At 53.4% G+C, this 23,083-nt stretch overlaps 8 protein-coding genes across 8 annotated transcripts; 2 read left to right on the top strand and 6 right to left on the bottom strand.

The window, feature by feature from the left end:
- Positions 1 to 389: 389 nt before the first annotated feature.
- On the top strand, positions 390 to 2,198 carry J4E93_003686 (uncharacterized protein; the record flags this gene model as incomplete). The annotated part of the gene is made up of 3 exons (XM_049341619.1): positions 390 to 1,322; positions 1,400 to 1,677; positions 1,730 to 2,198. 3 exons carry the CDS (start codon positions 390 to 392, stop codon positions 2,196 to 2,198), a joined length of 1,680 nt encoding a protein of 559 aa, XP_049201124.1.
- A 506-nt stretch (positions 2,199 to 2,704) lies between these two features.
- Positions 2,705 to 4,348, bottom strand: J4E93_003685 (uncharacterized protein; the record flags this gene model as incomplete). The annotated part of the gene is made up of 2 exons (XM_049341618.1): positions 2,705 to 3,955; positions 3,998 to 4,348. The coding sequence occupies 2 exons, from the start codon at positions 4,346 to 4,348 to the stop codon at positions 2,705 to 2,707; spliced, it is 1,602 nt and encodes a 533-aa protein (XP_049201123.1).
- A 3,339-nt stretch (positions 4,349 to 7,687) lies between these two features.
- Positions 7,688 to 10,513, bottom strand: J4E93_003684 (uncharacterized protein; the record flags this gene model as incomplete). Its single annotated transcript, XM_049341617.1, has 1 exon — positions 7,688 to 10,513. One exon carries the CDS (start codon positions 10,511 to 10,513, stop codon positions 7,688 to 7,690), a length of 2,826 nt encoding a protein of 941 aa, XP_049201122.1.
- A 450-nt stretch (positions 10,514 to 10,963) lies between these two features.
- J4E93_003683 (uncharacterized protein) lies at positions 10,964 to 11,734 on the bottom strand (the record flags this gene model as incomplete). The annotated part of the gene is made up of 1 exon (XM_049341616.1): positions 10,964 to 11,734. One exon carries the CDS (start codon positions 11,732 to 11,734, stop codon positions 10,964 to 10,966), a length of 771 nt encoding a protein of 256 aa, XP_049201121.1.
- Positions 11,735 to 13,005: 1,271 nt separating this feature from the next.
- On the bottom strand, positions 13,006 to 14,025 carry J4E93_003682 (uncharacterized protein; the record flags this gene model as incomplete). The annotated part of the gene is made up of 1 exon (XM_049341615.1): positions 13,006 to 14,025. The coding sequence occupies one exon, from the start codon at positions 14,023 to 14,025 to the stop codon at positions 13,006 to 13,008; it is 1,020 nt and encodes a 339-aa protein (XP_049201120.1).
- Positions 14,026 to 14,350: 325 nt separating this feature from the next.
- J4E93_003681 (uncharacterized protein) lies at positions 14,351 to 15,643 on the bottom strand (the record flags this gene model as incomplete). Its single annotated transcript, XM_049341614.1, has 3 exons — positions 14,351 to 14,628; positions 14,690 to 15,047; positions 15,107 to 15,643. 3 exons carry the CDS (start codon positions 15,641 to 15,643, stop codon positions 14,351 to 14,353), a joined length of 1,173 nt encoding a protein of 390 aa, XP_049201119.1.
- A 1,825-nt stretch (positions 15,644 to 17,468) lies between these two features.
- Positions 17,469 to 19,079, top strand: J4E93_003680 (uncharacterized protein; the record flags this gene model as incomplete). Its single annotated transcript, XM_049341613.1, has 4 exons — positions 17,469 to 17,635; positions 17,753 to 17,871; positions 17,930 to 18,294; positions 18,345 to 19,079. 4 exons carry the CDS (start codon positions 17,469 to 17,471, stop codon positions 19,077 to 19,079), a joined length of 1,386 nt encoding a protein of 461 aa, XP_049201118.1.
- A 251-nt stretch (positions 19,080 to 19,330) lies between these two features.
- J4E93_003679 (uncharacterized protein) lies at positions 19,331 to 20,461 on the bottom strand (the record flags this gene model as incomplete). The annotated part of the gene is made up of 4 exons (XM_049341612.1): positions 19,331 to 19,611; positions 19,687 to 20,223; positions 20,282 to 20,333; positions 20,417 to 20,461. The coding sequence occupies 4 exons, from the start codon at positions 20,459 to 20,461 to the stop codon at positions 19,331 to 19,333; spliced, it is 915 nt and encodes a 304-aa protein (XP_049201117.1).
- Between the last annotated feature and the right edge of the window lie 2,622 nt (positions 20,462 to 23,083).

Below are 23,083 nucleotides of genomic sequence, written 5' to 3'. Positions count from 1 at the left end.
TGATGGGAATCTGCACGTGGTTAGTAGAGTGTGCCTCGCGCTTCTGTTGTGGCTGTCGCTACATCAACGAGAAGGCCACTCTACCCGGTCCGAGCGTCCTTGGAGCAACTTTGCTCGACTCCGCCGTCACCTGCGTCTCCGAAGTGCCAGCTTCAGCCCACGACAAGGCTTGCAGGGTCTGCTTTCGCAGCCATTGGAGACATCACGCATCGATCACTAGAGACAAAGCGCAGCGAGACTTCGTATCGTCTTTGAAGACTCTCACACTTTCACTTTCCAGTAAGCTATCCTCTGCGCATTCGGCCACCCCTCGCAACTTCTGTAAAAGGCGATCTTGCAGGCTCGCCTGCGCATCTGCCGATCTCGTCCTGACCATCAGATCAGTCGATATGGCGGCCATTCCTAAGAACAACGCCTTTGGCTATCACAGCCCAAGCTGGAACCTCCCCTTCCCAAACGGCAATCTGACCGCCGCCGAAATCCTTGCCTACCTCCCGCATTGGCTCAAATCCATCGATGTTATCGACCGTTTCGTGACACACGGCGCGAAAGCTGGCCATCTCGCTGCTATGATCAACGAGTACAGAGACCAGCCGCTGGATCAGGATTTCCCACCGAATTCCGCCATGATCATGATACAGTACGCCATGCGACGCGCCGGCTACGACGATTGGAAATTCGGTATGCATTTGGAATACAACATTGGAATTCCGAGGCCTGAAGACAATCTCAACGTCCACGGTTTCCGTACACCTAACCGGACTCACCCTAAGGACGTGAGGACTGGTACACCTGGACAGGACAAGGTCAACTGGGACTCCTCGCCGTTGGAGTTCAAAGACCTTGCCCTCCATGTGAAAGAGCACCCGTGTGGCGATGACGCGCTGGACCTCACTCGCTGTGTGCAATACGCTATTGAGCACGAGGAAGAATCGTGGCTTTTCCCCACCGACTTTCCACGCCTCATCACTCACCTCGGAGGACCGGCCACAGTCACTCACAATCACTACGATAAGCAGGTGTTTGCCCGTCACAGCAACTACGCCTTTTCACCCGCCAAGTCTACACCCGGTAAAGGCCGCGCTCCTAGAACGCCCAAGACTCCCACATCATCCAAGCTCAACAACAAGGTCAAAGCTTCGCGCGGTAGCAAGAAGAAACTCTTCGACGACATCGAGCTGGTCGCCATGTCACGATCGGCGACACCACAGAAGCGTACAGTTGAGGGCCTGGGAAAGGTGCTGGATGGTAGCAAGAGGAGAAGCGGCAGGCTTGTCGGCAAGCAAATGAACTTTGCTGAAGAGCCTGAAGTTGACACTGAGGTAAGTCTCTCACCCATGTTCGACGACAGTCGATCCTGCGATGTCTCACATGGTAGCACTGCTGACACTGGTCTTAGGACAAAGACTACTTCGATTCACCCTACGCGACCCCCTCCAAGAAGCGCAAACTGTCCCGTCTACCGCCGACCCCCAACTCGTCCGCCGACGATGACGAGTTCGTAGAGGACGAGTCCGAGCCTGACGATGATATTCTAGAAGAAGACACAAGTGAGCCTGAGGAGGCGATTTCGCCAATCCATGCAGCACGCGGCCGGAAAGCGGCGCGCAAAGCTCGCTTGAACATCAAGGCTGCTTTTGTACCTGAGCGTCGCACTTTGAAGCTCAAAGTCCCCGGGTAAGTTAACTCTTCGCCTCTGATGTTATGTCTCGCGCTGACCGATGACAAGAATCGGACCGTCACCTCAGAAAGTTCGACAGCAGACGAAGGTGCCCTCGTACATGATGACCGAGTTCACCCCAGATGTCATGGACGCCGCCCGCGAATACCTCAAGCGCGAGCCCGTCTTCTTCCCCGCTCCCTTCCTCTCAGAAGACCGCCTCCGCATCGACAACTACAGCATCTACCTCTACTCGTCCCCTCCACACACTTCATTCCCCGAGATGTACGCGTCCGCCTACGATTATGCCCGCTTCAACGGTCCTCGCCGCCACGCTCCGTTCCGCGAGCTTCACCTATTGAGTCAGCCTCACCCGAAGGATACTAGTGACTGGGCTGAGAACATTCGTTGGGCTAAGCAGCAGTTCAACTTGTTTGGTAGTGTTTGGACGGAGTATGACTGGCATCTTGAGTGTATCACTGCGCATAGGTATGAGATTGGTTGGGTCAGTGAGGAGGTTGTTAGGGATGGTATGTGAGCTGACTGGGCGTTGGGCTCTGTTCCGGAAATACTTTTGGGTTGCGTTCTGGTCGTATTGATGCCTGCATCTGCCTCTGGATATTCTGGATATCATGGCAGTCTTGCGCTATAACACGAAGATGGTCATCGAATTAGGTACACAGGACTGATAATAATGCATTCTCGCAGTTCACCTTTGTTTCAAACCTTCATATCGTGTTCCTAGTTCTCGCGATCTTGTGAAACAGCACACATGGGGCGCACGTGAGTAGGCACTTTTGTTAATTTTATCATCTTCTATTATGTGACGTGAATTCGCTCAAAGCATACGACTAAATGAAAAGGGTATATCGTGCAGAATGTACAAGACGCCCGATTCCTCTCCAAGAAGTCCTACCAGAAACGCCATGCTACGCTCGCTAACCTTTTCCAATACCGCGCGAAACGCGCTCCAATCCCGATGCATGTTTGTCCAATATGCGCCAACCTCTCGAGAGACCCGATATGTGGTCTTGTTTGACCACACTAAGCTTCACGGGAGGAAGTATCATCAGCGGGGTGTTCGGCACTGCCGCCGTCGACGTCGTGGACCACGATGGAAGGGATGGAAGTCTCCTGGACAAGTCCATCATGGGCATCATCGTCCTGCAAATCGAGGTTGTGGTCTTCTGGGTTGTCCTGTGCGAGCTCCGCATCGTTTTGCTGGTCGACGAAGCCACCTAACTCACGGTTGATGCTGTCCAGAATCTCCGGATCGATGCTCTCCAGGATCTCCGGATCGATCATACTGAGATCGAGAGACGCGAATGAGCTAGTGTCGTCGTCAAGCTGTTCTTCGAACTGATTTGGGACGTGAGACTCGTTGTCGTTAGCGGCCATGTCGTTGTCCCAAGGGCCAGATGGAGATACAGCCCTGGCGTCGTGTGCAGCTGGTTCGATTAGGTCGGGAAGACTACGATGACCTAGAAGGGAGTTGTCTGGAGTGTCCGGGCCAGGTGTATGCTCCGCGCGGCGGTTAATGGGCACGATGCCGTTAGCGGCCAAGACGCTGACATACAACGCGTATAGTTGATCCTCTTGTATCGTAGCTAGGACATGTGACAAGTCGGCGGCAGTGTTGTTCATGATCCGACTAAGGATCAACGAGTTAATAGATGAAAGACCGCTGGCTGCAGCAGGAGCTTGTGCGCGAGAGGGGCCAGCGTGGTTTGTCATCCTCACAGGGCCGCGAGGCGCGGGGACGTGGGGCTGGACAGAAGGAGGCGGTCGGACAAACGTAAACGCCTGGACAACGGGGAACTGCTGAAGATGCTGCACGGTTGCCGTCCGCTGTGCTGCTGTGAATACGTGGTGCGTGAGGTTTGTCGCAGCCTGGACCGCCTCCGGCTCGGGCATCGTCTCCCACGCCACAGTCCTCCAACGATCAAACAGTGCACCATCTCGATGCGCAGGGAGTACCGTCCGGGGACCACCCAAGAGCTGAGTGAGCCAGTTAAAGTCTCGTGGAAACATCAGCGGTAGGTCGATATTGGCAACAGCGGCCTTGACACAGCGGGTTAGATCGAGCTCGTCGTCGCCAGATGGGTATACCCTAACGTCAGCTGCCAGTGACGCGAAATGGACGCTAGCAACGACCGGTTTATCGTGACGGCTGCCCGGGACTTGAATCTCGCAGTGGTTTTGGACGCCGGTAAGAGTCAGATTATCGTGGTTCCAAGCCTGGCCGACCTTTGGGTAAAGACCGGCCTTGTGGCGAGTCATAGTCCATTGATCGTCCTAAAGATAGTGTCGCATCGTCCCCTGGGCCAAGTGAATCACGGCATTGGTGGCGTCTTGCCGAGAATTGTTCTTCACCACGACTCGAAACCATTTGTGAATCCTAACGAGGGGGTAGGCATCGCCACCGTTCTGGACAAATCGAACAAGGACGCCGGGGCTACGAATCAGCGCGGGAAGAAACGTCATCAGTTCCGCACCGGTGATGTTGCCGGTTTGCGGGATGCGGAGATACCGGGTAACAGCGTTTGGACCGAAGATGTCAGTTGGGGAGGCGTGGATCGAGCCGTCCTTGTTCTTCGAACGTGCTTTGCTCATGGCGGCTGGTTTCTCAACCCTAGCCCCTTTGACCGGAGATGAGTTGGTTGAAGGAGTCTTCGGATTGCTCGCCATGATGCCTTTGATACAGGGATTAGTGTTTGGTAGAAGAAACGTTGTAGCAATCGGATGGAGGTTTGAGCGGTGCTTGAATTGCTTGCACTGTTGAGTATGGAACTTACTGGCCGAGAGTCTGCAACTCGGTTGATATAGAGTAAGACGGGTAATTCGACGAAGTTAGGTATGTAGAAGGTGTTGATAGATGCGAGCCTCGTCGACGATATATTGTTGCAATGCTTTGGTAGCTGCAGACGAAGAAATCTTTGTTTACGACTTTAGCAGATGCATGGAGAGGCGCTTTGGCTCAAAGCTAGAACAAGATGCAATCCAATTATCGCTTAAACAATGTGCTAGCGCTTTGGACATAAGGGCCTGCAAAATGTGAGCACGAAAGGCCGCATTGACGGAGCTGGACCAATTTGAACCCCACGATCAAGGATCTTGGAGGTGATTTTGAAACAATCCCCGCGTTCGCCAATCCAGGAGTGACCACATGAAGGGCGAGAACGGCTCATTTAGCCAACTTCGGAAGGCAGGTGACTCAATCTTGCCTGCGTTACTCTGGAAACAATCGTTCAGGGCGATATTGGGGGTTACTATTGCCGATAACTCCATCAAATGACGTCAAAGAGACTGGTTCTTTGCTCCGAGAGCGATGGCGACATCGGTATCGATTGGCAGGTGATAAGGACAGATCGAGTACTCGAACGTCTCTTCGGCCTCTCGTACTCGATGTTGAACATCGCTGATACATCCATACCTGGCGGAGGCTGGTTGCGGACGCACTAGGTTGGCCAGAGCGACTCGGTACGCGGCCGAGGACTAGATAGCACGGAAGGTATATCGACGCATACAAAGTCCTCGACCACGAGGCGCGAGGTCTTGCCGCTGGGTCCTTGTAGTTGCAGGGGATCGAAGACGATATCGCGTACGTAGGAGGTGGAGAGAGCTCGCGCACTTGATGTACTCATGCGCAGTCCGCTTGCTTTCCTCGTACTTACGGTACATTTTTCCATACGCATTGTGACAAGCACCGTAGACAGGTCAAGCGATGCCGCACGACAACATCTCTTTCATAATATTAGCAGTAGTTGTAAGGGATTTGCGCGGCAATCGGTGGAATCCAATACACTATACTTCCATGCTCATTCAACTCTTCTTTCTTGTATGAACGCTACCATGGCCTGGGCAGAGGCCTTGGTACAAGCTTGTAATGGTCTTAATCTTCTTAGTGCATCTGAAGACCTTATACTGAGACTTCGAGGGAACCGTCTGTAGTAGGTACGATGCCATGAGTATTGGTGCTAGACACACTGTAAAGGACACGGTGACACTGTCAAAACGCGTGGATCATAGCTTTACGAAACACATGGATGGTCTTGGATACGCGAATGGGGTCTGTCGGAATGCATCGTGGTTGAGCTTCGTGTGTGAAAGAGACGCGTTGACGCGTTGAAGCTTGCCGTCGGAGATGGGATGGGACAATTCGCCGATGTGGGGCTGCCTTGGTAGCTTGGTGTCACGTGAGCCATCTCTTACATTCCCTGACATACATGTCGATGCATAAGGAGCTTGCGAGTTCTAGGTACGATTTTTGTGCATAGGTTCTTCAACGACCCATAACAAAGATTTTAAATCTGCGAACGTCTAGATCCTGATCGTGACCTCTCCACATATGGCTTAGTGTAAGCGGTAGCAAATTCTGCCGCTTGTGCACCAGTGCCGAGGTCGAAGTAGTCCTCAACAACGCGCGACGCGACAGATACCAGAGGTGAGCAGAGCTCCTCCGACGTTTCTGCTATCATCGTGCGATCAACCAGGGGTAGTCGAAGATCATGGGCCGTGTCCCTTCTTCCATCACCTCATCATCCGTCTTTACCACCACGGTCCGCAACGCCTCAGTGCGCTCGTCAAGATTCTCCATGTAACGCGCGACATTCGCTCTGACTGCATGGCTGATTCTGCAATCCTCGTCATAGCAGCCGTAATCTCGACATTCTCTCCTCTGACGTCGACGTTCCGCTTTTCTTTTCGACTCTTCTGTTCCGATTTCTTGTTCGGCTTCTTCGTCCTCTTCGTCCGCGAAAGCTATCCGTTTCCTATTTGGCTCGACGTCATGCTCATGATTGTATTTGAACAGTTCGAAGTCCAATGCGTCATCTTCCCTTTGTCTTTTCCATTGACTGACCGCCAAACCAAGCCTTTGGTTTTCTTCGGCCTCCTCGTGGAACCTCAGAGTCTCTCGAACCCTTTGTTCACTTATGTCCGTTTCCTCACTGCAGCGCACAGTCACGTCACTCGAGGTTGTAACCGTGATCTGTATATTGGAAGTCTCTTCAGTCGCAGAGACGGTGGCAGTTCCCTCCTGTGGTCCACGGCTTGGAATGGGGTTCATTGGTGGAGAGGGATTGGACGATGATGACTTTGCTGATGCATTTTGGGTATTCAGTGATTTGTCCTTGGGTGGGCGACCGGGGCCTCGTTTCTCGGGCTGTCCTTGGATTTCCGTCGGAGTATCTGCACGCGCTCGTCTTGACGTTTTGGGCTTTTTGGGTACTGATGCTGCCGGCAACCCGTATTTGCGTGGTCGACCACGTGGGTTCTTTGCCGGGATCGGTTGGGTACCGATTTCGATATGTGGTGCTGTCGCTGTACGTGGTGGAGTCATGGTAAGATGGCTTTGATGCACGCTTGGAAAAAAGGTAGGTGGGAAGGAAGGAGAATGTCGTACTGTCCGATAATCGATATGGAGATATATAATCTTTCGTTGTGCTAGTGTTAGCTTGAGTTGGAACTCTGGTTTGTCTTCGTTGGATGAGTCTGTGGAAGTCGCTGAGGCTGATGTCCATCCATGGTACGCGTGTTGTGGCACCATGGCCGACACTACACCAACAAGAAGGACCAATGCCGTCCGTCGCAATGCACATGATCCCAGGGACGCAACCTTCCAGCTTTTACAGTCATCGCTTCTCTTGCAGGCGCGCTGGTCGTTTCCATTTCCCTTGCACCTATGCTGGCATCTGCACTGGCGATCACTAACAGTTGTGTCGCACCTTCTGCATACACACTGCAGAACTTTAACGAATAGATAGTTTTCATGTAGGTTAATCTTCCATGTACAAAAAAATTTCAACAGTATCTTTGTAAAATGCAACACATGTAGCAGCCACCCTTGGTACCTGCACCAATCCTCCTTCAGCGCTAGCCACCGCGAGCCACTCACAATGTCCGTGTTTGAAGGCGAGGAGCCTTCATCGAACAAGAGTCACGACTGCTACCACACAATGAAATACGGCGCAGAAACCGCTGCTACATTCCCAGAACCTCGATTAGATCTATTCGATCCCGGCATCTTTATAACAGCGTTTCCGGTTCAGCGCCGTTGAACGCGTCTAATGTCGACGAATTGAAGTATTGCTCCATAGCGCCATAGTCCACTGGTGCTGCGCTAAAGCCTGAGGGTATGGCATCCAGCCCAGAACCCCATGACACCATTGCATTCAGATCGGTGCGAAACCAGCCCTCTGGGTCGTAGTACTCGCCGTGCATATCTTCAACCCTTGCATTTGCTTCGGATACAAAAGGATGGGGATGTTCTCCTGGAACTTTGGTGTCGTTCCAGTAAGTCGCTGAGTTTGCATCGTAATGCATTTCCTCGCTCTGAATCACGCTCGGGAAAACGGCGTTGGTCAGCTGATCGGGCCACTGTGGGTCTCCGTCGAGGCCGTCCTTGCCCACGCCGAGGGCCTGGTCAAGTTCCAGGCGAGCGTTCTTCAGATGCTCGTTTCCCGTTTCAGGCTTCTCGTGAGAAACCTCATATTTGGGGATCTTTGTCCCGTCTGCATCGCTGATACGCTGTGAAGCCAGTCCTTTGATGGACTGGACGATGCCTTGTAGGGTCTGTGCTTTGAGTGAGGGCTTGCCCTCCTCCGCGTCTAGTAAGACCTGCCATTCTGGCAAGCCGAGACCATTCAGTGGTGGATAGTCCTCCTCGAACATCACGCGATAATAGTCCGTGAAGGCGCGAAAGCAGTCTTCCTCTTCTGTTGGGAAGACGCTTATCGCTGATGGAAGATTCTTGCTGAAGTACTCTATGATAGCTGGCACATCGGCCGCAATGTAGTCCTTCGTGTCCATGCCGAAGGATATATGCGCCAGCCGCGTTGCCATGGCAAGCTCAAACTCATCTGCCGTTGGAGGAGACGAGATGAGCATTTCGCTTCGGCTGACCAGCAGTTCCATTCCGTAGAAGTTGGTGCGCTGGATGATTTCCGCGACATGGGTGGGATGTGCTCGCCAGTTGACGCGTCTTTGCGCGTCGGACTGGGCGAAGCGAACACAACGAGCTAACTCTGAGTCGATGTGGGGTGGTGGTGCTGGCATCTCCCGGAAGAGTTCGGGCGCTTCTGCTCCATTCGGGACTACCCAGTCTAATCGCTGGTTCAGAGTCTCGATCTCCAACAGCTCGGGCATTGGGCGATACTCGCGCTCTCGTGGTCGCGGAACCGCAGGTCGATCGGTGAACTGGGCGAGGTAGTGCTTGAAGTTCTGTGGGTTTCCTGGGTCATAGCCTTCGCTGTAGGCTACGCCCGTTTTGATGATGGCGTGATCGTTCATGTCTATCAGAGAGGGAACTGTGGTCACAATCTTTGGAGCGAGCTGAGGTGCAGCAGCAACGATTTGTGGCGGTGTTTGGTAGATACCAAACCCCTCGCATGCATCTTTATTGACGATGGGGAATTTGTCACATTCTGGTGGCGGTGGTTTGTAGGTACCGAATCCTTTGAATGCGTCTTTCTCGACCGTGGGAGATGCAGCAGCAACAATTTGTGGCGGTGGCTGGCAAGTACCGAACCCTCCGAATGCATTACCCTCGCCGGCGGAGGACTTATCGTCTTGTGGTGGCGGTGTTTTGCAGGTACCGAACCCTTCGAATGCATTTGCTTCATGAGCGCGGGATTCAACCTCTGGTGCCATTCCCATCAAGATGGCATCTAAATCCAGAGATCTTGACTCTAGTTCATCCAGGGCTGGCTCATCGTTCCCCGGTACATGGTCTATGCTAGATGGGTTCAGGATGTAGTATATAGGAGACGACAATACCTCCTTGGATACGGGCTCGGAGCTCGGTGATGGCAGTTGTTGAGCTTCCACCTTTTCGAGCGCTGCATCGATTTCTTTCTGGAATTTATCCGGTTCTGCTGTGTTGACCACATCTTCCACAAGCTCGAAGGGTGGCGACGGTATGGATATAGTAAAGTACTTAGTCGCAAAGTCTTGGACTGGGTCGTGTCGGATCTTGCCATGGACCATCCACGGCAAAGGCTGTTGGCCATTAAGCTTCCTTAGCTTCTCTGCACCACTCTCTCGAAGATCGTCATTGGCTTTCCGCTTCAATGACTGTGTAACCTTTGGCTGAGCATCCTTGCTACTCTGTGTCGCTCCGCCAGTGGGCGCGTCAAGCTCAGCCGCGTCCTTGACAACTTCCTCAGTGGATACAACGACGCCCTGTGGAAAGTGAAAGTCCTTGAGATTAGGATGATAATAGTAATCAGCCTCTTGCGCTCGGAACTGAGGCTTATAGCCCGGTATACGGCGACATTTGTGTCGAGCTCCGGTGTCGGTGATTTCTTGCAGCAACTTTGCGGCGGCGGGTGTTGGATATTTAGGCTGAGACGGCTGCGGCTCGTCTTCCCAGACTTTGAACTTCTTCTTGCGGTCTCGACCTGGTGTCAGGGGGGTCTGCTTTATGGTGTCGATAATGGGCTTGGGTTGAGATAGCGTATCGTCGACGGGGAGGGCGGTGATCTTTTTGTGGGGAGGATCTCCGCCTGAGACGGGATCGATGCTTGATGGGTCCGTGGTTGAAGTGGGCTTTGCTCGCACTTCTTTCGGGTCGGATGGAAGGTGGGAGCCAGGGTTGTGAACGGGATTGAAATCGCCAGCGATACGTTGGCGCTTCACCCCACGGGCTTTCCTGTTCTGCTCATATATAGTGGTGTCTTCTGAGTGGCGCTGTGCGTGTGGAGTAGTTGGCGGATGGTTCTCATCGTTCGATGGGCCGGCGCCAGGACGGAGCGCAGCTTGACCTGGTGGAGTCGATGTCGAGCGGCGTCTCTTGTGGTGACGGTGTAGTGTGGGTGTAACCAAGGCGGCTACCTGGGTGAGCTGGTCGGCCATCGCGGCTGTCGTTGGAGTGTTGTCGGTGAGGATGGTAATGGCGAGAGTCTGCTGGTAATTGAACGGGATGATTCTCGATCGGAAGTGCGTGCGGCGGGTGTGTCGACTGTTGAAATGATGAGTGGTTCCTGTAACGAACGGCGCCTGTGGAGAAAAGGCGCACTCAGTCCCGTGATCTGGCGGCGAAACTAGTCCAAATTATCTGTAGCATTCACGCTGGTCATCGCCGGAATGCAGTCACGAGAAGCTTGCAAGAGGCTAGGTCGTATTTGTGAACTGATCATTGCTGAAGTTGAGTGCACCCTGGCGGCTACATGTCCCTCTCCAAGCTACTTCCATCACTTCACGCTACACCGTATACTTCAAAAGCTTCCGACGCAAGCGTTGTTCCAAGGCCTTCATGCTCGCACGATCAGGTCCAGGACATCGCACACGTTGCCTCACGGTCTCCTAGGCCCGATCCTTGGCCGCCTTTTCCTTCCTATCTCTCTCATAGCCCGCAAAGCGCTCGATATCCTTGGGCCACTGTCCAAAATAGTCCCAGTGATCCTTCGCATACACGATCGCAAGCGCAAGGTCGCAGTCGAGGTCCATGGGCATCACCCGGTTTGCGAGCAAACCCGTCAGATAGCGGTTGGGATACTCATCTTTCTTGGGGTCCAGCGGTGACAGCGCGTATACCTCGAGGATGTGGCGGTAGTTGGCGCTGGGGTCCTTGCGCAGAAACTCCCTTCGCGCATCGTCTTGCTCGCGCTTGAGCGCTGCGGCGGTTGCGGCATTGTAGATCTCCTGAGCGCGGGCTTTCTCGGCGTCGTGAGCTTGTTGCGCCCGAACGCGCTGCTCTGCGAGCTTAGCCTGCTGGATGCGACGGTCTCGGGCGATTTCATCGGGACTCATCCGGTTGACCGGTGCCGCAATCCCGTTGGCTGAGGCAACCGGTCCACCTCTCATGCGGTTGTATGGCCCTGGATTGAGAGGATCGTTGTTGTGGCCGGTGGGAGCGAACGGCGCAGCTGGAGGTGACATCGCATTTTGCATGGTGTTTTGTCTCTTGCCTGCATGCATGTCGCCTTCCGGAGCGTCTGTGGCCTGGCGCTTTTGGTTCATAGTGGCGGAATATGCTGGCCGTGTGGGTGAGGGTGGCAGCTTCATTTGTACATGCGAAGGGCTCTGTCTGGGTGGTGATTTCTGGTAGCGAGCGACGTCGTCCGTGGGTAGCATGCGCGGCTGATTCTGCGTAGAACCGAGAAAAGCGTTGTTCTGTTGATAATGTCGAATTTCGCTAGCGTTCGGTGCCTGCATCGAGCGTGGCACAATAGGAATATTGGAGACAGCACCCGGCGTCGTTATGTATTCGTTTCGCGTAGAGGATGCCGTCGTCGGTGCTCGCACTGCTGGCGCGGTGGTGACCGAGGTGGCTATCTTCGATGGTGCAGACAGTGGGCTTGAGGTATATGGCCTTACTCCGTTTATGCTATCGATAGAAGGGCTCCGGGCCGCATTCTGACCTTGGTGTCGACTGCTCTCACGCGGTACTTGTTGCTGCTGCTGTCCTTGTTGCTGGCTTCGTAACTGCTCGCTTTGCTGTCTAGAACGCTGTATTTCAAGGCGGAGCCATTGTTGCTGGTCTGGTGGCGCCTTGTTGAACCACTGTTGTCGCTGATCAGGGGTCGCCTTGCTGAGCCACTGTGCTCGCAACTGCTGGTCAGAGAGCCTGCTCATCTTGTCTGCGGTAGTAACGATCGACGATATGCGGGTGGGCAAGTTGATGATATGGGGAAGTTGTAATCGGTGGTTGAGAAAGAAAAGCCGTAGAGGATACGAAGGAGAGACCGGAGCGACAGGCAGCTGATCCAAGCTATTGTCTTCGGCTTGCAGAAAAGGAGGTTGGTGAAAGGCACCTTCACCTTCTGTATTTTGCTATTGTGATAGCCACGGTTCGCGTCGCTCAATAGGGTCGCAACGTTCCAAGGTTGAGCTGCCCTCCTCCCGCACCACTATCGGCGTCTTCAAATGCAATAATATCGCTTAATAAGAGAGGATACTCAGGACGGGTCAACTGGAAGATCGAGTACTACTTCTAGTGATGTTGGAAGATCGGGAAGGCGTTGCGTTCACCTTCACTTCCCAACCACCACTTATGACGACACTCTTTGGGACACTGGCAGCTATCACGTTTGCCAATTTTGAAGTCTTCAGGTGGCTGAATTTTCCTAAAAACAAGTGGGAGGAGCTAGGTACCTGGGTCGCGAGCAAGGTCTTGAGAGTGCTTCCGTGGTTTGTCATCTTTCTTGCAAACGTGTAAGTGTCATGAAGAGATCAGGGAGTATATAGCAAAACGGCCAGATAGAATGGTCGACGGCGACGCTGTCTACGCGACTCTGTTGACTTGAAGTTTGCAGTTGAGAAGGAAGCTCGCTTTACCCAGAGGTAAAACACACACAAAGGAAGCAATTGAGAGATCGATCAATCAACAGGAGCAATCCGGCATCTCACAACTTGTTGTCCTTCTTCTGGTCTCTGACCTCTTGCGCCATCCTGACCATCGCATACAAACTCTGCAGGCGCGGCATCTCATAGCCCCTCTCCCGCGCAATCCTCAATGGATTGCCGAGAATGACCTCAATCTCCATCTTCTTGCCCGCTTCCCAATCGATGGCCATGCTCGGCTTGCTACCGCTTGTATTCTTTTGTGTAGACCGAATAATCTGATCGGGAGTCGCGAACTCTTTGGGCATGGGCTCGCCAAGGATCTTGGGTGCGGTTTCGAGGATCTCGGTCATGACGCCTTTAAGATGGCGCTGCAGTTCTGGGTCGAGGGACATGACGTTGTTCGGGAGGCAGAGGGTGAGAACCGAGGTTGGGTTCATGGAGGCGTTGATGGCAATCTTGTGCCAGCGGACGAGTTGGAGTTTGGCATGGCTGTAGGCTTCGGCGTCTTTGATGCCTCCTTGCCTCAGCATCTCGATGAACGCGTCGTTCATCAAGATGACGCGTAAGTCGCTATCTTTTCTGCTCCCGGTATCTAGATGGGGCAGGTACGGTCCGCTGTTTATCCGCGTCCATCTGTTGTGCTTGATCTGGCCATGCTCAGGTTGCGCGCAGGTTGCTATCGTGACCGCCGAACATATCGCAGCCTGTGGGAATCGCTTCGCATACGGTTCTTCTACACCTAGGCCATTCTGTATCAGCACAATGGCTGTCTTATCGCTGACAAGCCCCTCAAGTATCGTCGAGTCATCGCTCACGTCGGGTAACGCTTTCGTGCTGACTACGATGAAGTCCCACTGTGTGCCGCTCGCTCTTGCTTCGTCTGGATTCGCAAAGGTGTTGGCCGGTACGAAGGTGTAATCGCCGTATTGCGGTGAGGTAACTTGGAAGCCATTCGCTTTCACGGCTTTGTAGTTGGAGCGGCAGATGACCGAGACGGAGGTACCGGGGACAAGGGCAAGACGAGAGGCATAGAAAGCTCCAATGGCGCCGGCACCAACGATGAGGACGTTTGCAGACATTGCGAGGATGATGAGTTGAGGGAGAGATGACGATATCGACCCAGAAGCTTCGCAATTGTGCCTTATCGATAAGCGGCGTTCTTGCCGAGGTTGCGATCCGCGTCGGCGCGTCCACGCTCCCTGTCCATGAACACCATCGCTGAGATCCGTCAGGAAAGTCACCCATTTGTAAGAATATTTGTATACCTTCTATTAACTCTAGAAACCTGTTTAACCAACGAGTCTACACCTCTGATCAGGTCTATATAAGCCCTTGAAGACAGACCTTACGATCCAAGCCGTAGCTGTACATCGAAACACGACACGTTGACGCGTCTTTGGCAATCTAAAACTTCGCCCACACGACATGCCGCCTCACAACATTCTTCTCGTATCCCACTCGCTTCATGACTACCGCCTCGTCAACGCGAGCCTTGCCGTTCGACCCATCCCCAATAGCGGCCCTCGCAGCTCCAGCCCTATTGTCGATCGTGAAAAGGAGACAGACGGCAACCATATGTGGATCATCTCCCTTGAAGATATTGATCTTTGAAACATATTTCCCGCCGAGCTGGGCTTTGTGCTGCGCCAGGAAGTACCCAACGGCTTGTCCATTCGGAGATCCTGCATTCACAGTCGAAGTCAATAATCCATGCCCAGAACGTCGAACCGAGATACGACTTACCGAGCAAAGCGAGATATTCCGGCTCATCTGACCCAAACTCGCAGCCCGACCAGCTCATCAGCTCACCCAAGTCGAGGCAGTTGTCTTGTAAGATTTTCGTAATTATCGCGACCGTCTCGTCATTTATAATAGGCGTACTAAGGATATACTTGATACCGCGCAGGTTGTTCGGACTCGCCAAGTTCCACAGTCCCCACATAATGTCGGAGCTCGATTTCAGTGCTGGAAGCTCATCGTTGGGCGGGGGGTTGGTGAGGCCCCAGAGGGTTTGGGCGCTGGTCGCGGGGCTCTGACGATTTGTCATTGCGATGAGGCCTGATGCTGCGTTCACGCCGATTGTGAACTCGGCGTTGGTGACCTACGGAGAGAAAATGTCGTCAGTAAAACATGGATGGACCGTCATCTTCTTTTACCTACACGATAGTATTTGTCGTTGGCTTTATACCACTGCTGCTTGACGGGTGGTAGATCTCCCTGGTTATCGCGCCGTACTGCCGGACCGTCCTTATGGTTGATAAAGTAACACCGATTAGGTCCACCCTGGTAGGTACTACGCGTATCGATCCTGAGGTCATCGAACATGCTCTTGAGCTTGTGGCTGTGCTCGAACTCGCACTCATCCCCATGACTTGCGCGGAATTGGGGGGTGCCATCGTCACTCTCGATTTTGTAGCCCCAAGTCTCAAGCTCCTGTTGGATGGGGTTGGTCCAGGGGCTATCGATCGGGTTGACAAAGGCGGCGGCGGCGTTATGCGGAGAGGTCGTTGCTGACAGCAGCTTTTGGCCCTTGCATGTTGCTTTGTGGTATATAATTTCTATATCGTCGACGCGAGCGACGAGGCTACGGGAGGGGCGGGAAGGAATATCGGGTCCTTGAAGAGGAGAAGCATCGACAGTCAGGCCCTTCACGAGAGCTACACACGTTATAAGACAGACGATCGCCAGGGCCCGCATACTTGATATTCGGTTTGTCCGTATGTGTAGCCAGTCAAGCAGTCAAGAGAAATCTGACCTCTGTTTTAAGTAACTGCACGGCTCGAGTGTTACCCACTTTGAGCGTCTTTCACTTAGCCATTATCTCATAACTCGGCCCCACCCAACCCTTACTTGGCAGAGGAGTCTGTTCGTAGACGGTAGCTCCATCTGTAAGCGCACTGCGAGCGTCGTACGTAGCCAGCACGGCGTTCTCATGTAGAGGGTTGATCGCATGGTGTTGTCGGTATAGCTTTGGAGACACAGAGAGGGTCAATAAGCAATCTTAAATGTCAGCATGATATGAAAGATAGCCATGGAATCTGCTCTAGTCTTTGTCGATATACCTGGTGTCCAAATTGCAGCTCGCAGTTACACCACACCTGCCATCAAGGTGCAGTGCACCATGGAGTTGAGCGCAGTCCGTGCGGTTGACAGTTGATATGGAAAGGGCGAAATAAGCACCAGGCATCTGGTTATGCAACGTTTTGGTGTATCATTGAGCATCTAACATAGCTGTGACGCGCTGGAGGGTTGTTTCGGGAAGGAACCACCAGCCAAATTTGGACTAGTGCCCCAAATGTCGTGACGCGAACTTCCAACGTCAAACCTCCTCGCATCATCACTCTCGCCCAACGGCAACCATCACCAGCTACTTGACGCGCGCTCGCAATAGTTCCACGCCCTCGTCATCAAGCCTGGAGCCTTCGCGACTGCATTCTGGCTGGTCTCGTACAACGCGCCCGTTGATCATAGGCCGGAGCGCACCTGGGCAGTCCAATGCCCGCCGCACGAGACTCGTCGGATTCGGCGGACATTGTACCTTAGGTGAAGACATGCATACATGCTGGCAGATCACAAAAAGAGGTGTCTCGCAGTAAACAGGAGTTTCTAGTCTGTTGTGTCCACCACCCTGTCTTGCAGGTCATTGTGTACCTACGTAGTTCTGTCTAGCATGTTTTCGCTCTTCTTCTTCCGTAATTTCTCTCACCTTCATTGAGATTCCTTATTCGTCTCACCGCTCAATACACCGCGGACGCTTTCAGGCCATTGAGTACCGGTTGCCACGTTTTGAAGCTGGAACCTCGTGAGCGCCTATCATGAAGGCATGACGTGGCTGCTTCCTTTGTGGCTCTATATATTCTGGTCTTTGCATCCTCTTCTCCTCTCTTCCTTCATCCTCATTATATCTCATCACTCGTCACGCAACTTGCTGCATCAAGACTACCATGCCCTTCACTACAACCATGCATGGGCGGTTCACGTTCATCAATACGATGAGAATAAACTCATCTGGTCGCTGCAAGAGCGGACACGCGCCGCACTGATCTCCTCGCGCCTGATCGTGAGTATGTCGTCTTCATGGTGAACTTATGTCGGTGAACTGACTCAATCAGGATGCGCAGCAAGTTTCACGTTCACCAGATCACAGTCCTCGGTGCTGTCTCTTGTTGTCTCATCTGGTGCCTGTAGCAGTGGGTGCGGGCTCTCCGCATCTGTGTGTATGTCGTCTTCACGGTGAAGTGATGAAGTCATATTAGTGAGCTGACTGAATCAGGAAATGCAGCAAATTTCATGTTCACCAGGCGACGGTCGTCGGTGCAGTCTCTTGTTGTTATGCCATATGGTGAGTGTCCGAGCGCCACAGAACAACAAACTCGGCTACAATTTTCTGACTATCCCATCCCAGACCACGCTACTCAGCACCATGGCTGAACACAACGAAAGCCCTCAGACTTTCATGCCGATCAGCCGGACCTCTAGCCGGACCTCTATGTTGCCTGCAGCAACATTTCCAAGCGCTAACATGCCATCCTATCTAGCAGCGTACTTCGAGGACGAGGTCGAGCCGCAGGTTCAGATGCCCAACTTCGCCTACGAACTCCAAGACTACACCAGCAGAGCTTCGAGCGTCAACAGTGCCTACCAAGGCAGCTCGCCACGCAAGTACAGCGTCGGGCGCCAGCTCCCTAGGTATGTTCACACCATGGTCACCGTTGACTTTGATGTTCCCATCACGCCTCCATTGTTTGGAGATCTGCCATGGCAACGGCATGTGGAAGAAAACAATGCTAACACTTCACTTTACAGCGAGTCGATGTTTCCGCCATTCGACCACATGAACCAGCCTCCTTTGGAGACGACTATGCCGCAGCAGGAGTTCGATGCCAGCATGGCGAACCCTTTCTACGACTACAATCCGCCAAGCAGTAAGTCTCCCCTATCCAAATCACCTCATGTATCCGCCAGGCTGACTGATTACCTTAGAATTGGGAGAGCTCCAGGGTCATGTCGACTCCAACATCAGGATCTGTGAAGTGGTCAACAGCCTCACTCTTCGCATGAACAAGGCCGAGTCGGAGGTCTCAGAGTTGCGAGAGACTGTTGTCCAGCTTGGCGTGGCAGCATTGTCAGCTCCACGCACCCCAAAGAAGCCCACTCCTGAACCGTCAAAGACCTTTGTATTCAACAACACTGGTCTTCAGGATGCACAGGTCTTCGAAACCAAGGTTGTCAGCGGCAACAAGGGTAGTGAGAAGAAGAAGACCACCAAGACTCAGGCCCGCAAAGACCTCCAGGTTAAGATCCCTGGCATCCCCACCATCGCCCCGCTGCCCACTGGTCAGCCAGATGTAAGTCCTACAAGTCCATGTCTCCACCATCGTGTACTAATAGCGAACAGTCTGGCTACCTTACCGGCGGCATGATGTCTATGTTCCCCATTACACCAACGTCTGGCGGAGGCTTCCCAAGCTCACCTCTCACCCCCGGTCGCGTCGGCCCGCCTACTCCTAGCAAGCGCGGTAACAGCGGCAATACGTCAATCGCCAAGCGCAAGGCCCACGTCGCACGAGGAAACATGGCGCCAGCGCTCGTCGTCGTTCCCCAAGTCCCTCTGACCGACACCGAGCTCATCGTGTACTTCTTCCAGTCTCTCGGTCGTCCTACCGTCGCGCTCCGCCTCTACTCCCGCAAGTGGGGCCCCGCGCAGATGGTTGAGACGCTGAACGCTCACCGCAACCTCGAGGGTGGTTACCTCCGCAACACCTGTTCGGTCAAGTGCATTACCGCTATCAACAAGGGCAAGGAGAAGTACGGCGTGAACTGGGCTGATCAGTTCCGCGCTGGCATCGAGAACGCTAACGACTTGATCGCCACTGACCTGATCCGTTATCCTCACGATGAACTGGAGGGTGTTCTGGACTACGACATCCGCTTTCTCAATAACGGACTCAAGAAGCACCCTGAGCAGGGCGTTGACGGCGGCATCTTCACCCGATGTGTCAAGTACTGCATCAAGTACAACGCCTCGTACGCCCTATCTAACGTCCATGAACTCGCCTGGGCCCTACAGACCGGTCAGCTGAGTGAGGAGGAGATACCCGAGGTACGCGAGGAAGTTGTCGCTGAGACCTAGCTTCATTGACGAGGCTGCCTAATACATGTTTGAGGCATATATAGGGTTGTTTGGAAGGAGAAGTTGTTTCAGGATGATGGGTTGTATACTCCAAAGTAAGATTCTGAGCGAAGTAATACATGACATGAAATGAAGAACTATAATGGCTACGCTGACTTTATGATTTGCAAACTTGAGTTTTTAAAGTGATGTAGACCTCAGGGCACCTCTCAATTTCCACTCTCATCCTCCTCATCCCCTACCAACCCAACTCAACCCATCAACTTCCTCAGCATATCGCCCTTGCCCTCCGACCCCCCATCTGCAACACCCTTGCCCGCATCCTTATCACCCTTATTCGGACCCACCGGACTCGTCGCGGCGAAGAACAGCACCTTGATCGCAATCGCAAACCCAGCATGTAGCACAAAAACCACAATAAGCAGGATCTTGCTCGTCTTCGCTTCGGTAGTGCTGAGCACAGGGTAAAGGTTGCGGAGGAGGAAAAACGCCGAGGCCGCGAGTCCAAGGGCCACGACCGTGAAGTTGAGGACTGTAGTTTCGTTAGTACGTCGTCTCCTGCTTCATATGAAGAAAGAAGGAAAAGGAAAAAAGGGACAAAACTCACTACCCCAAGGACTCCAAGCCACCAAAGACACGGCAATCCAAACCAAATTCGCATACCCATACAAACAAGCACACTCCATCAAATTCGCACTCTCACTCCCATACCACTTCAACACACCCCACAGCCCCACAGGCACAAAAGCCGTATACCCATACACCAGCCCCGCCGCTCCACTCAGCAACTTGAAGTCATACGCAAAATGCTCCTCGCCCTTCTGCGCCAAGTATTGGTTAATCGTTCCGGTCAAAAACAATATCACGATAACCGTTGTGGCGATCCATACGGGGCCGTATAAGTCTGGGTTTCCCTCGAGCACGTCGAGGAAATTGGCGCGCGGGTACAGGGTGGATGTGCAGCGGCGGAGGACTTCGGCGGTGTCGACGTCGAAGGCTTGGGCGTAGAAGTTTAGGGACCAGAGGTAGTGTTTGCGCGACGTGGGCGATGTGGAAGACGTGGAGGGGCCGGGGAGGAAGGAGCCGCTGGTGGAGTCGGGTTGGATTTTGGGGGCGCCGCGGCCGGTGGGTTGGGTGTCGAAGTCTGAGGGGTGGAGAGTCAGTTAATGCTTGAGTGTATGTGATAGAGAGGGGAAGCTTACTGGAGCTGTGGAATTCGAGGTCTTCTTGCAGGTCGGTATGGCCTAGGTCGCCCTGGGGTTTGGTAAGCTTGCCGTCTTGAGTTGGATGCTGGCGACGTATGCGCTTTTCTGCGCCGCATCCCAGGGGGTGCGTACCTCTTGATCAACGTCTACGACGACATCATAGCCTCGGTTCGCCATGATTGCTTGTTTGTGAGGGCTGTCGATATGTCGCGAGCTGGCGTCGAGCTGGCCAGATTGCGGTTGACGTACGTCGCGCGACGCGACCGTGCGCTAGGTTCATTCGGAGCAGGCGTTTCAGGGTCCAGTTCCGCTCGACCACGGCGATGTCAGAGAGCACATGCATCTTCACAGGACCACTAAGTTCCTCAGTCGTAACGAGTTTCTCATTGTCATCATAAATACAAGTCATCAGATCTAAGGGTCTAGCCTCGCAACCATCTAAGATCTACCACGAAACCACCTCCAGTCACAATCTATGGCGCAGGCTCGCTCTTGACCTGCAGCGGCTCGACGTTCCAGATAGCCTCCGCATACTCGTCGATACATCTGTCACTCGAGAAGAAGCCCATGCGCGCGACTGTGGTGATGGTCTTGGTTGTCCACTCCTCGGTGTTCTTGTAGCTTTCGTCGATAAGCTCCTGTGTCTTGATGTACGATGCGAAATCGTCAGAGACGAGGTAGTAGTCACCATGATCCACGATGCCGTTGATCAGAGCAGAGAACTGGTCCGCATCGCCAAACATGCCATTGTGAATCGCATCGAATACGTTGGCAAGCTGGGGGTCCAGCTGGTACTGAGAGTACATGTGGTTGTGACGGAGGTCCTCGACATCTTCGGCAAGGTTACCGAAGAGGAAGATGTTCTGTTCGCCAATCTCGCGAGTAATCTCGATGTTGGCTCCGTCGCAGGTCCCGATGATGAGACCGCCGTTCAGGCAGAATTTCATGTTGCTGGTACCAGACGCCTCAGTACCAGCGGTGGAGATGTGCTCGCTAATGTCACTAGCAGGGCAGATGATCTCTGCTTTACTGACGTTGTAGTCGGCCAAGTATACGACCTTGAGGGCATCGCCGACATCCTTGTCGTTGTTGACGACATCACCAACCTTGTTGACGAGATGAATGACCGTCTTGGCCATCCAGTAACCTGGTGCAGCCTTACCACCGAAGATGGACACGCGAGGAGCTAGCTTTTTGCGGTCTTCAGGAGACATGGCCTTGATCTGGAGGTAACGGTGGATCACACCGAAGATGTTGAGCTGCTGACGCTTGTACTCGTGAATGCGCTTGACTTGAACATCGAACAGCGCTGCTGGGTTGACCTTGACGCCGTTGTTCTCTAGGATGTATTGTGCGAGTCGCACCTTGTTGGCGTACTTGATGTCGCGGAACTCCTTGCGGAACTCCTTGTCGTCGACAAACGCCTCTAGCTTGTTCAGCAAGGTAAGGTCCTTCAGGAACTCGTGACTACCCAACTTTGACGCAATAAGCGCAGAGAGCTTGGGGTTGGCCTGGTGGAGCCATCTCCTCGGGGTGATACCATTGGTGACATTAGTGAACTTGTCCTGTCCGTAGATCTTGACGAAGTCCTTGAAGATGGTGGTCTTGATCAAGTCGGAATGTAGCTCGGCTACACCGTTGACCTTATGTGAGCCAATCAAAGCAAGGTATGCCATGCGGACCATCTTTGGGTTCGATTCTTCGATGATGGAGACACGACCCAGCATCTCGCGGTCTTTCGGGAAGTTACGCTCGACGAACTGGAGGAAGTGAAGGTTGATTTCGTAGATGATCTTCAAAAGTCAGCAAGGTCTCAAGAAATCAGGCGATTGAACATACCTGGAGGTGGCGCGGGAGGAGGTGCTGCATGAGCGGTACAGACCACTTCTCGAGCGCCTCAGGAAGCACGGTATGGTTAGTGTATCCAAATGTCTTCTGAACGACTGTATGCTGTTAGCATCCAGGACTGGCTATGGGGGGTAGATTCTGCCTACTGGCCCATGCCTCGTCCCACTCCAAGCCCTCGATATCGACCAATATCCTCTGAAGCTCGGGAATGGCCAATGTTGGGTGAGTGTCGTTGAGCTGAATCGCGACTTGGTTGGGGAATTCCTTCCAGGCGCGCTGGCTCTTCTTGAAACGTCGCACGATGTCGTAGAGCGAAGCTGCGCACCAGAAGTACTGTTGCTTCAGGCGAAGCTCTTTACCGCGGTCAAGGCTGTTGCTAGTCAGACACGATATCTCATAACCATAAAGCTACTCACTTGTCGTTGGGGTAGAGCACAGCGGAGATGGTCTCGGCGCGCTGCTGGTCAGCTACAGAGCTCTCGTATTCGCCAGAGTTGAACTTCTGGAAGTCAAACTCGCCGCTGGCTGCCTTGCTTCCCCAAAGGCGGAGGTTGTTGCAAGTGCCAGTCTTGTAGCCAGGAACTGTACTTGTCAGTGGAAAGGCGAGAAGTCATGGAAAGACTGCTTACCGGGAACGTCGAAAGCAACAGCCTGGACAATCTCGCCGCCCTCCCACGAGCACTGTTGCTTGCCCTCGTCGTCCTGCCAGCGATTAACGTTGCCGTAGAACTGGATGTCAACGACGATGTCGTGGCGCTGGAACTCCCATGGGTTGAAGTCCAGCCAGTAGTCTGGAACCTCGACCTGGTATCCATCGACGATCTCCTGCTTAAAGATACCATATCGGTACCGTAAGCCGTAGCCCCAGGCTGGGTAGTTAAGAGACGCCATCGAATCCAGGAAGCAGGCAGCAAGACGTCCGAGACCACCGTTTCCTAGGGCGGCATCATG

Source organism: Alternaria ventricosa, assembly GCF_023758065.1.
Source record: "Alternaria ventricosa strain BMP 2768 chromosome Unknown scaffold_5, whole genome shotgun sequence".
In the NCBI taxonomy this organism is placed as follows: domain Eukaryota; kingdom Fungi; phylum Ascomycota; class Dothideomycetes; order Pleosporales; family Pleosporaceae; genus Alternaria; species Alternaria ventricosa.
Note: the sequence above shows the minus strand (reverse complement) of the source record. Positions and strands in the feature narration are given on the sequence as shown.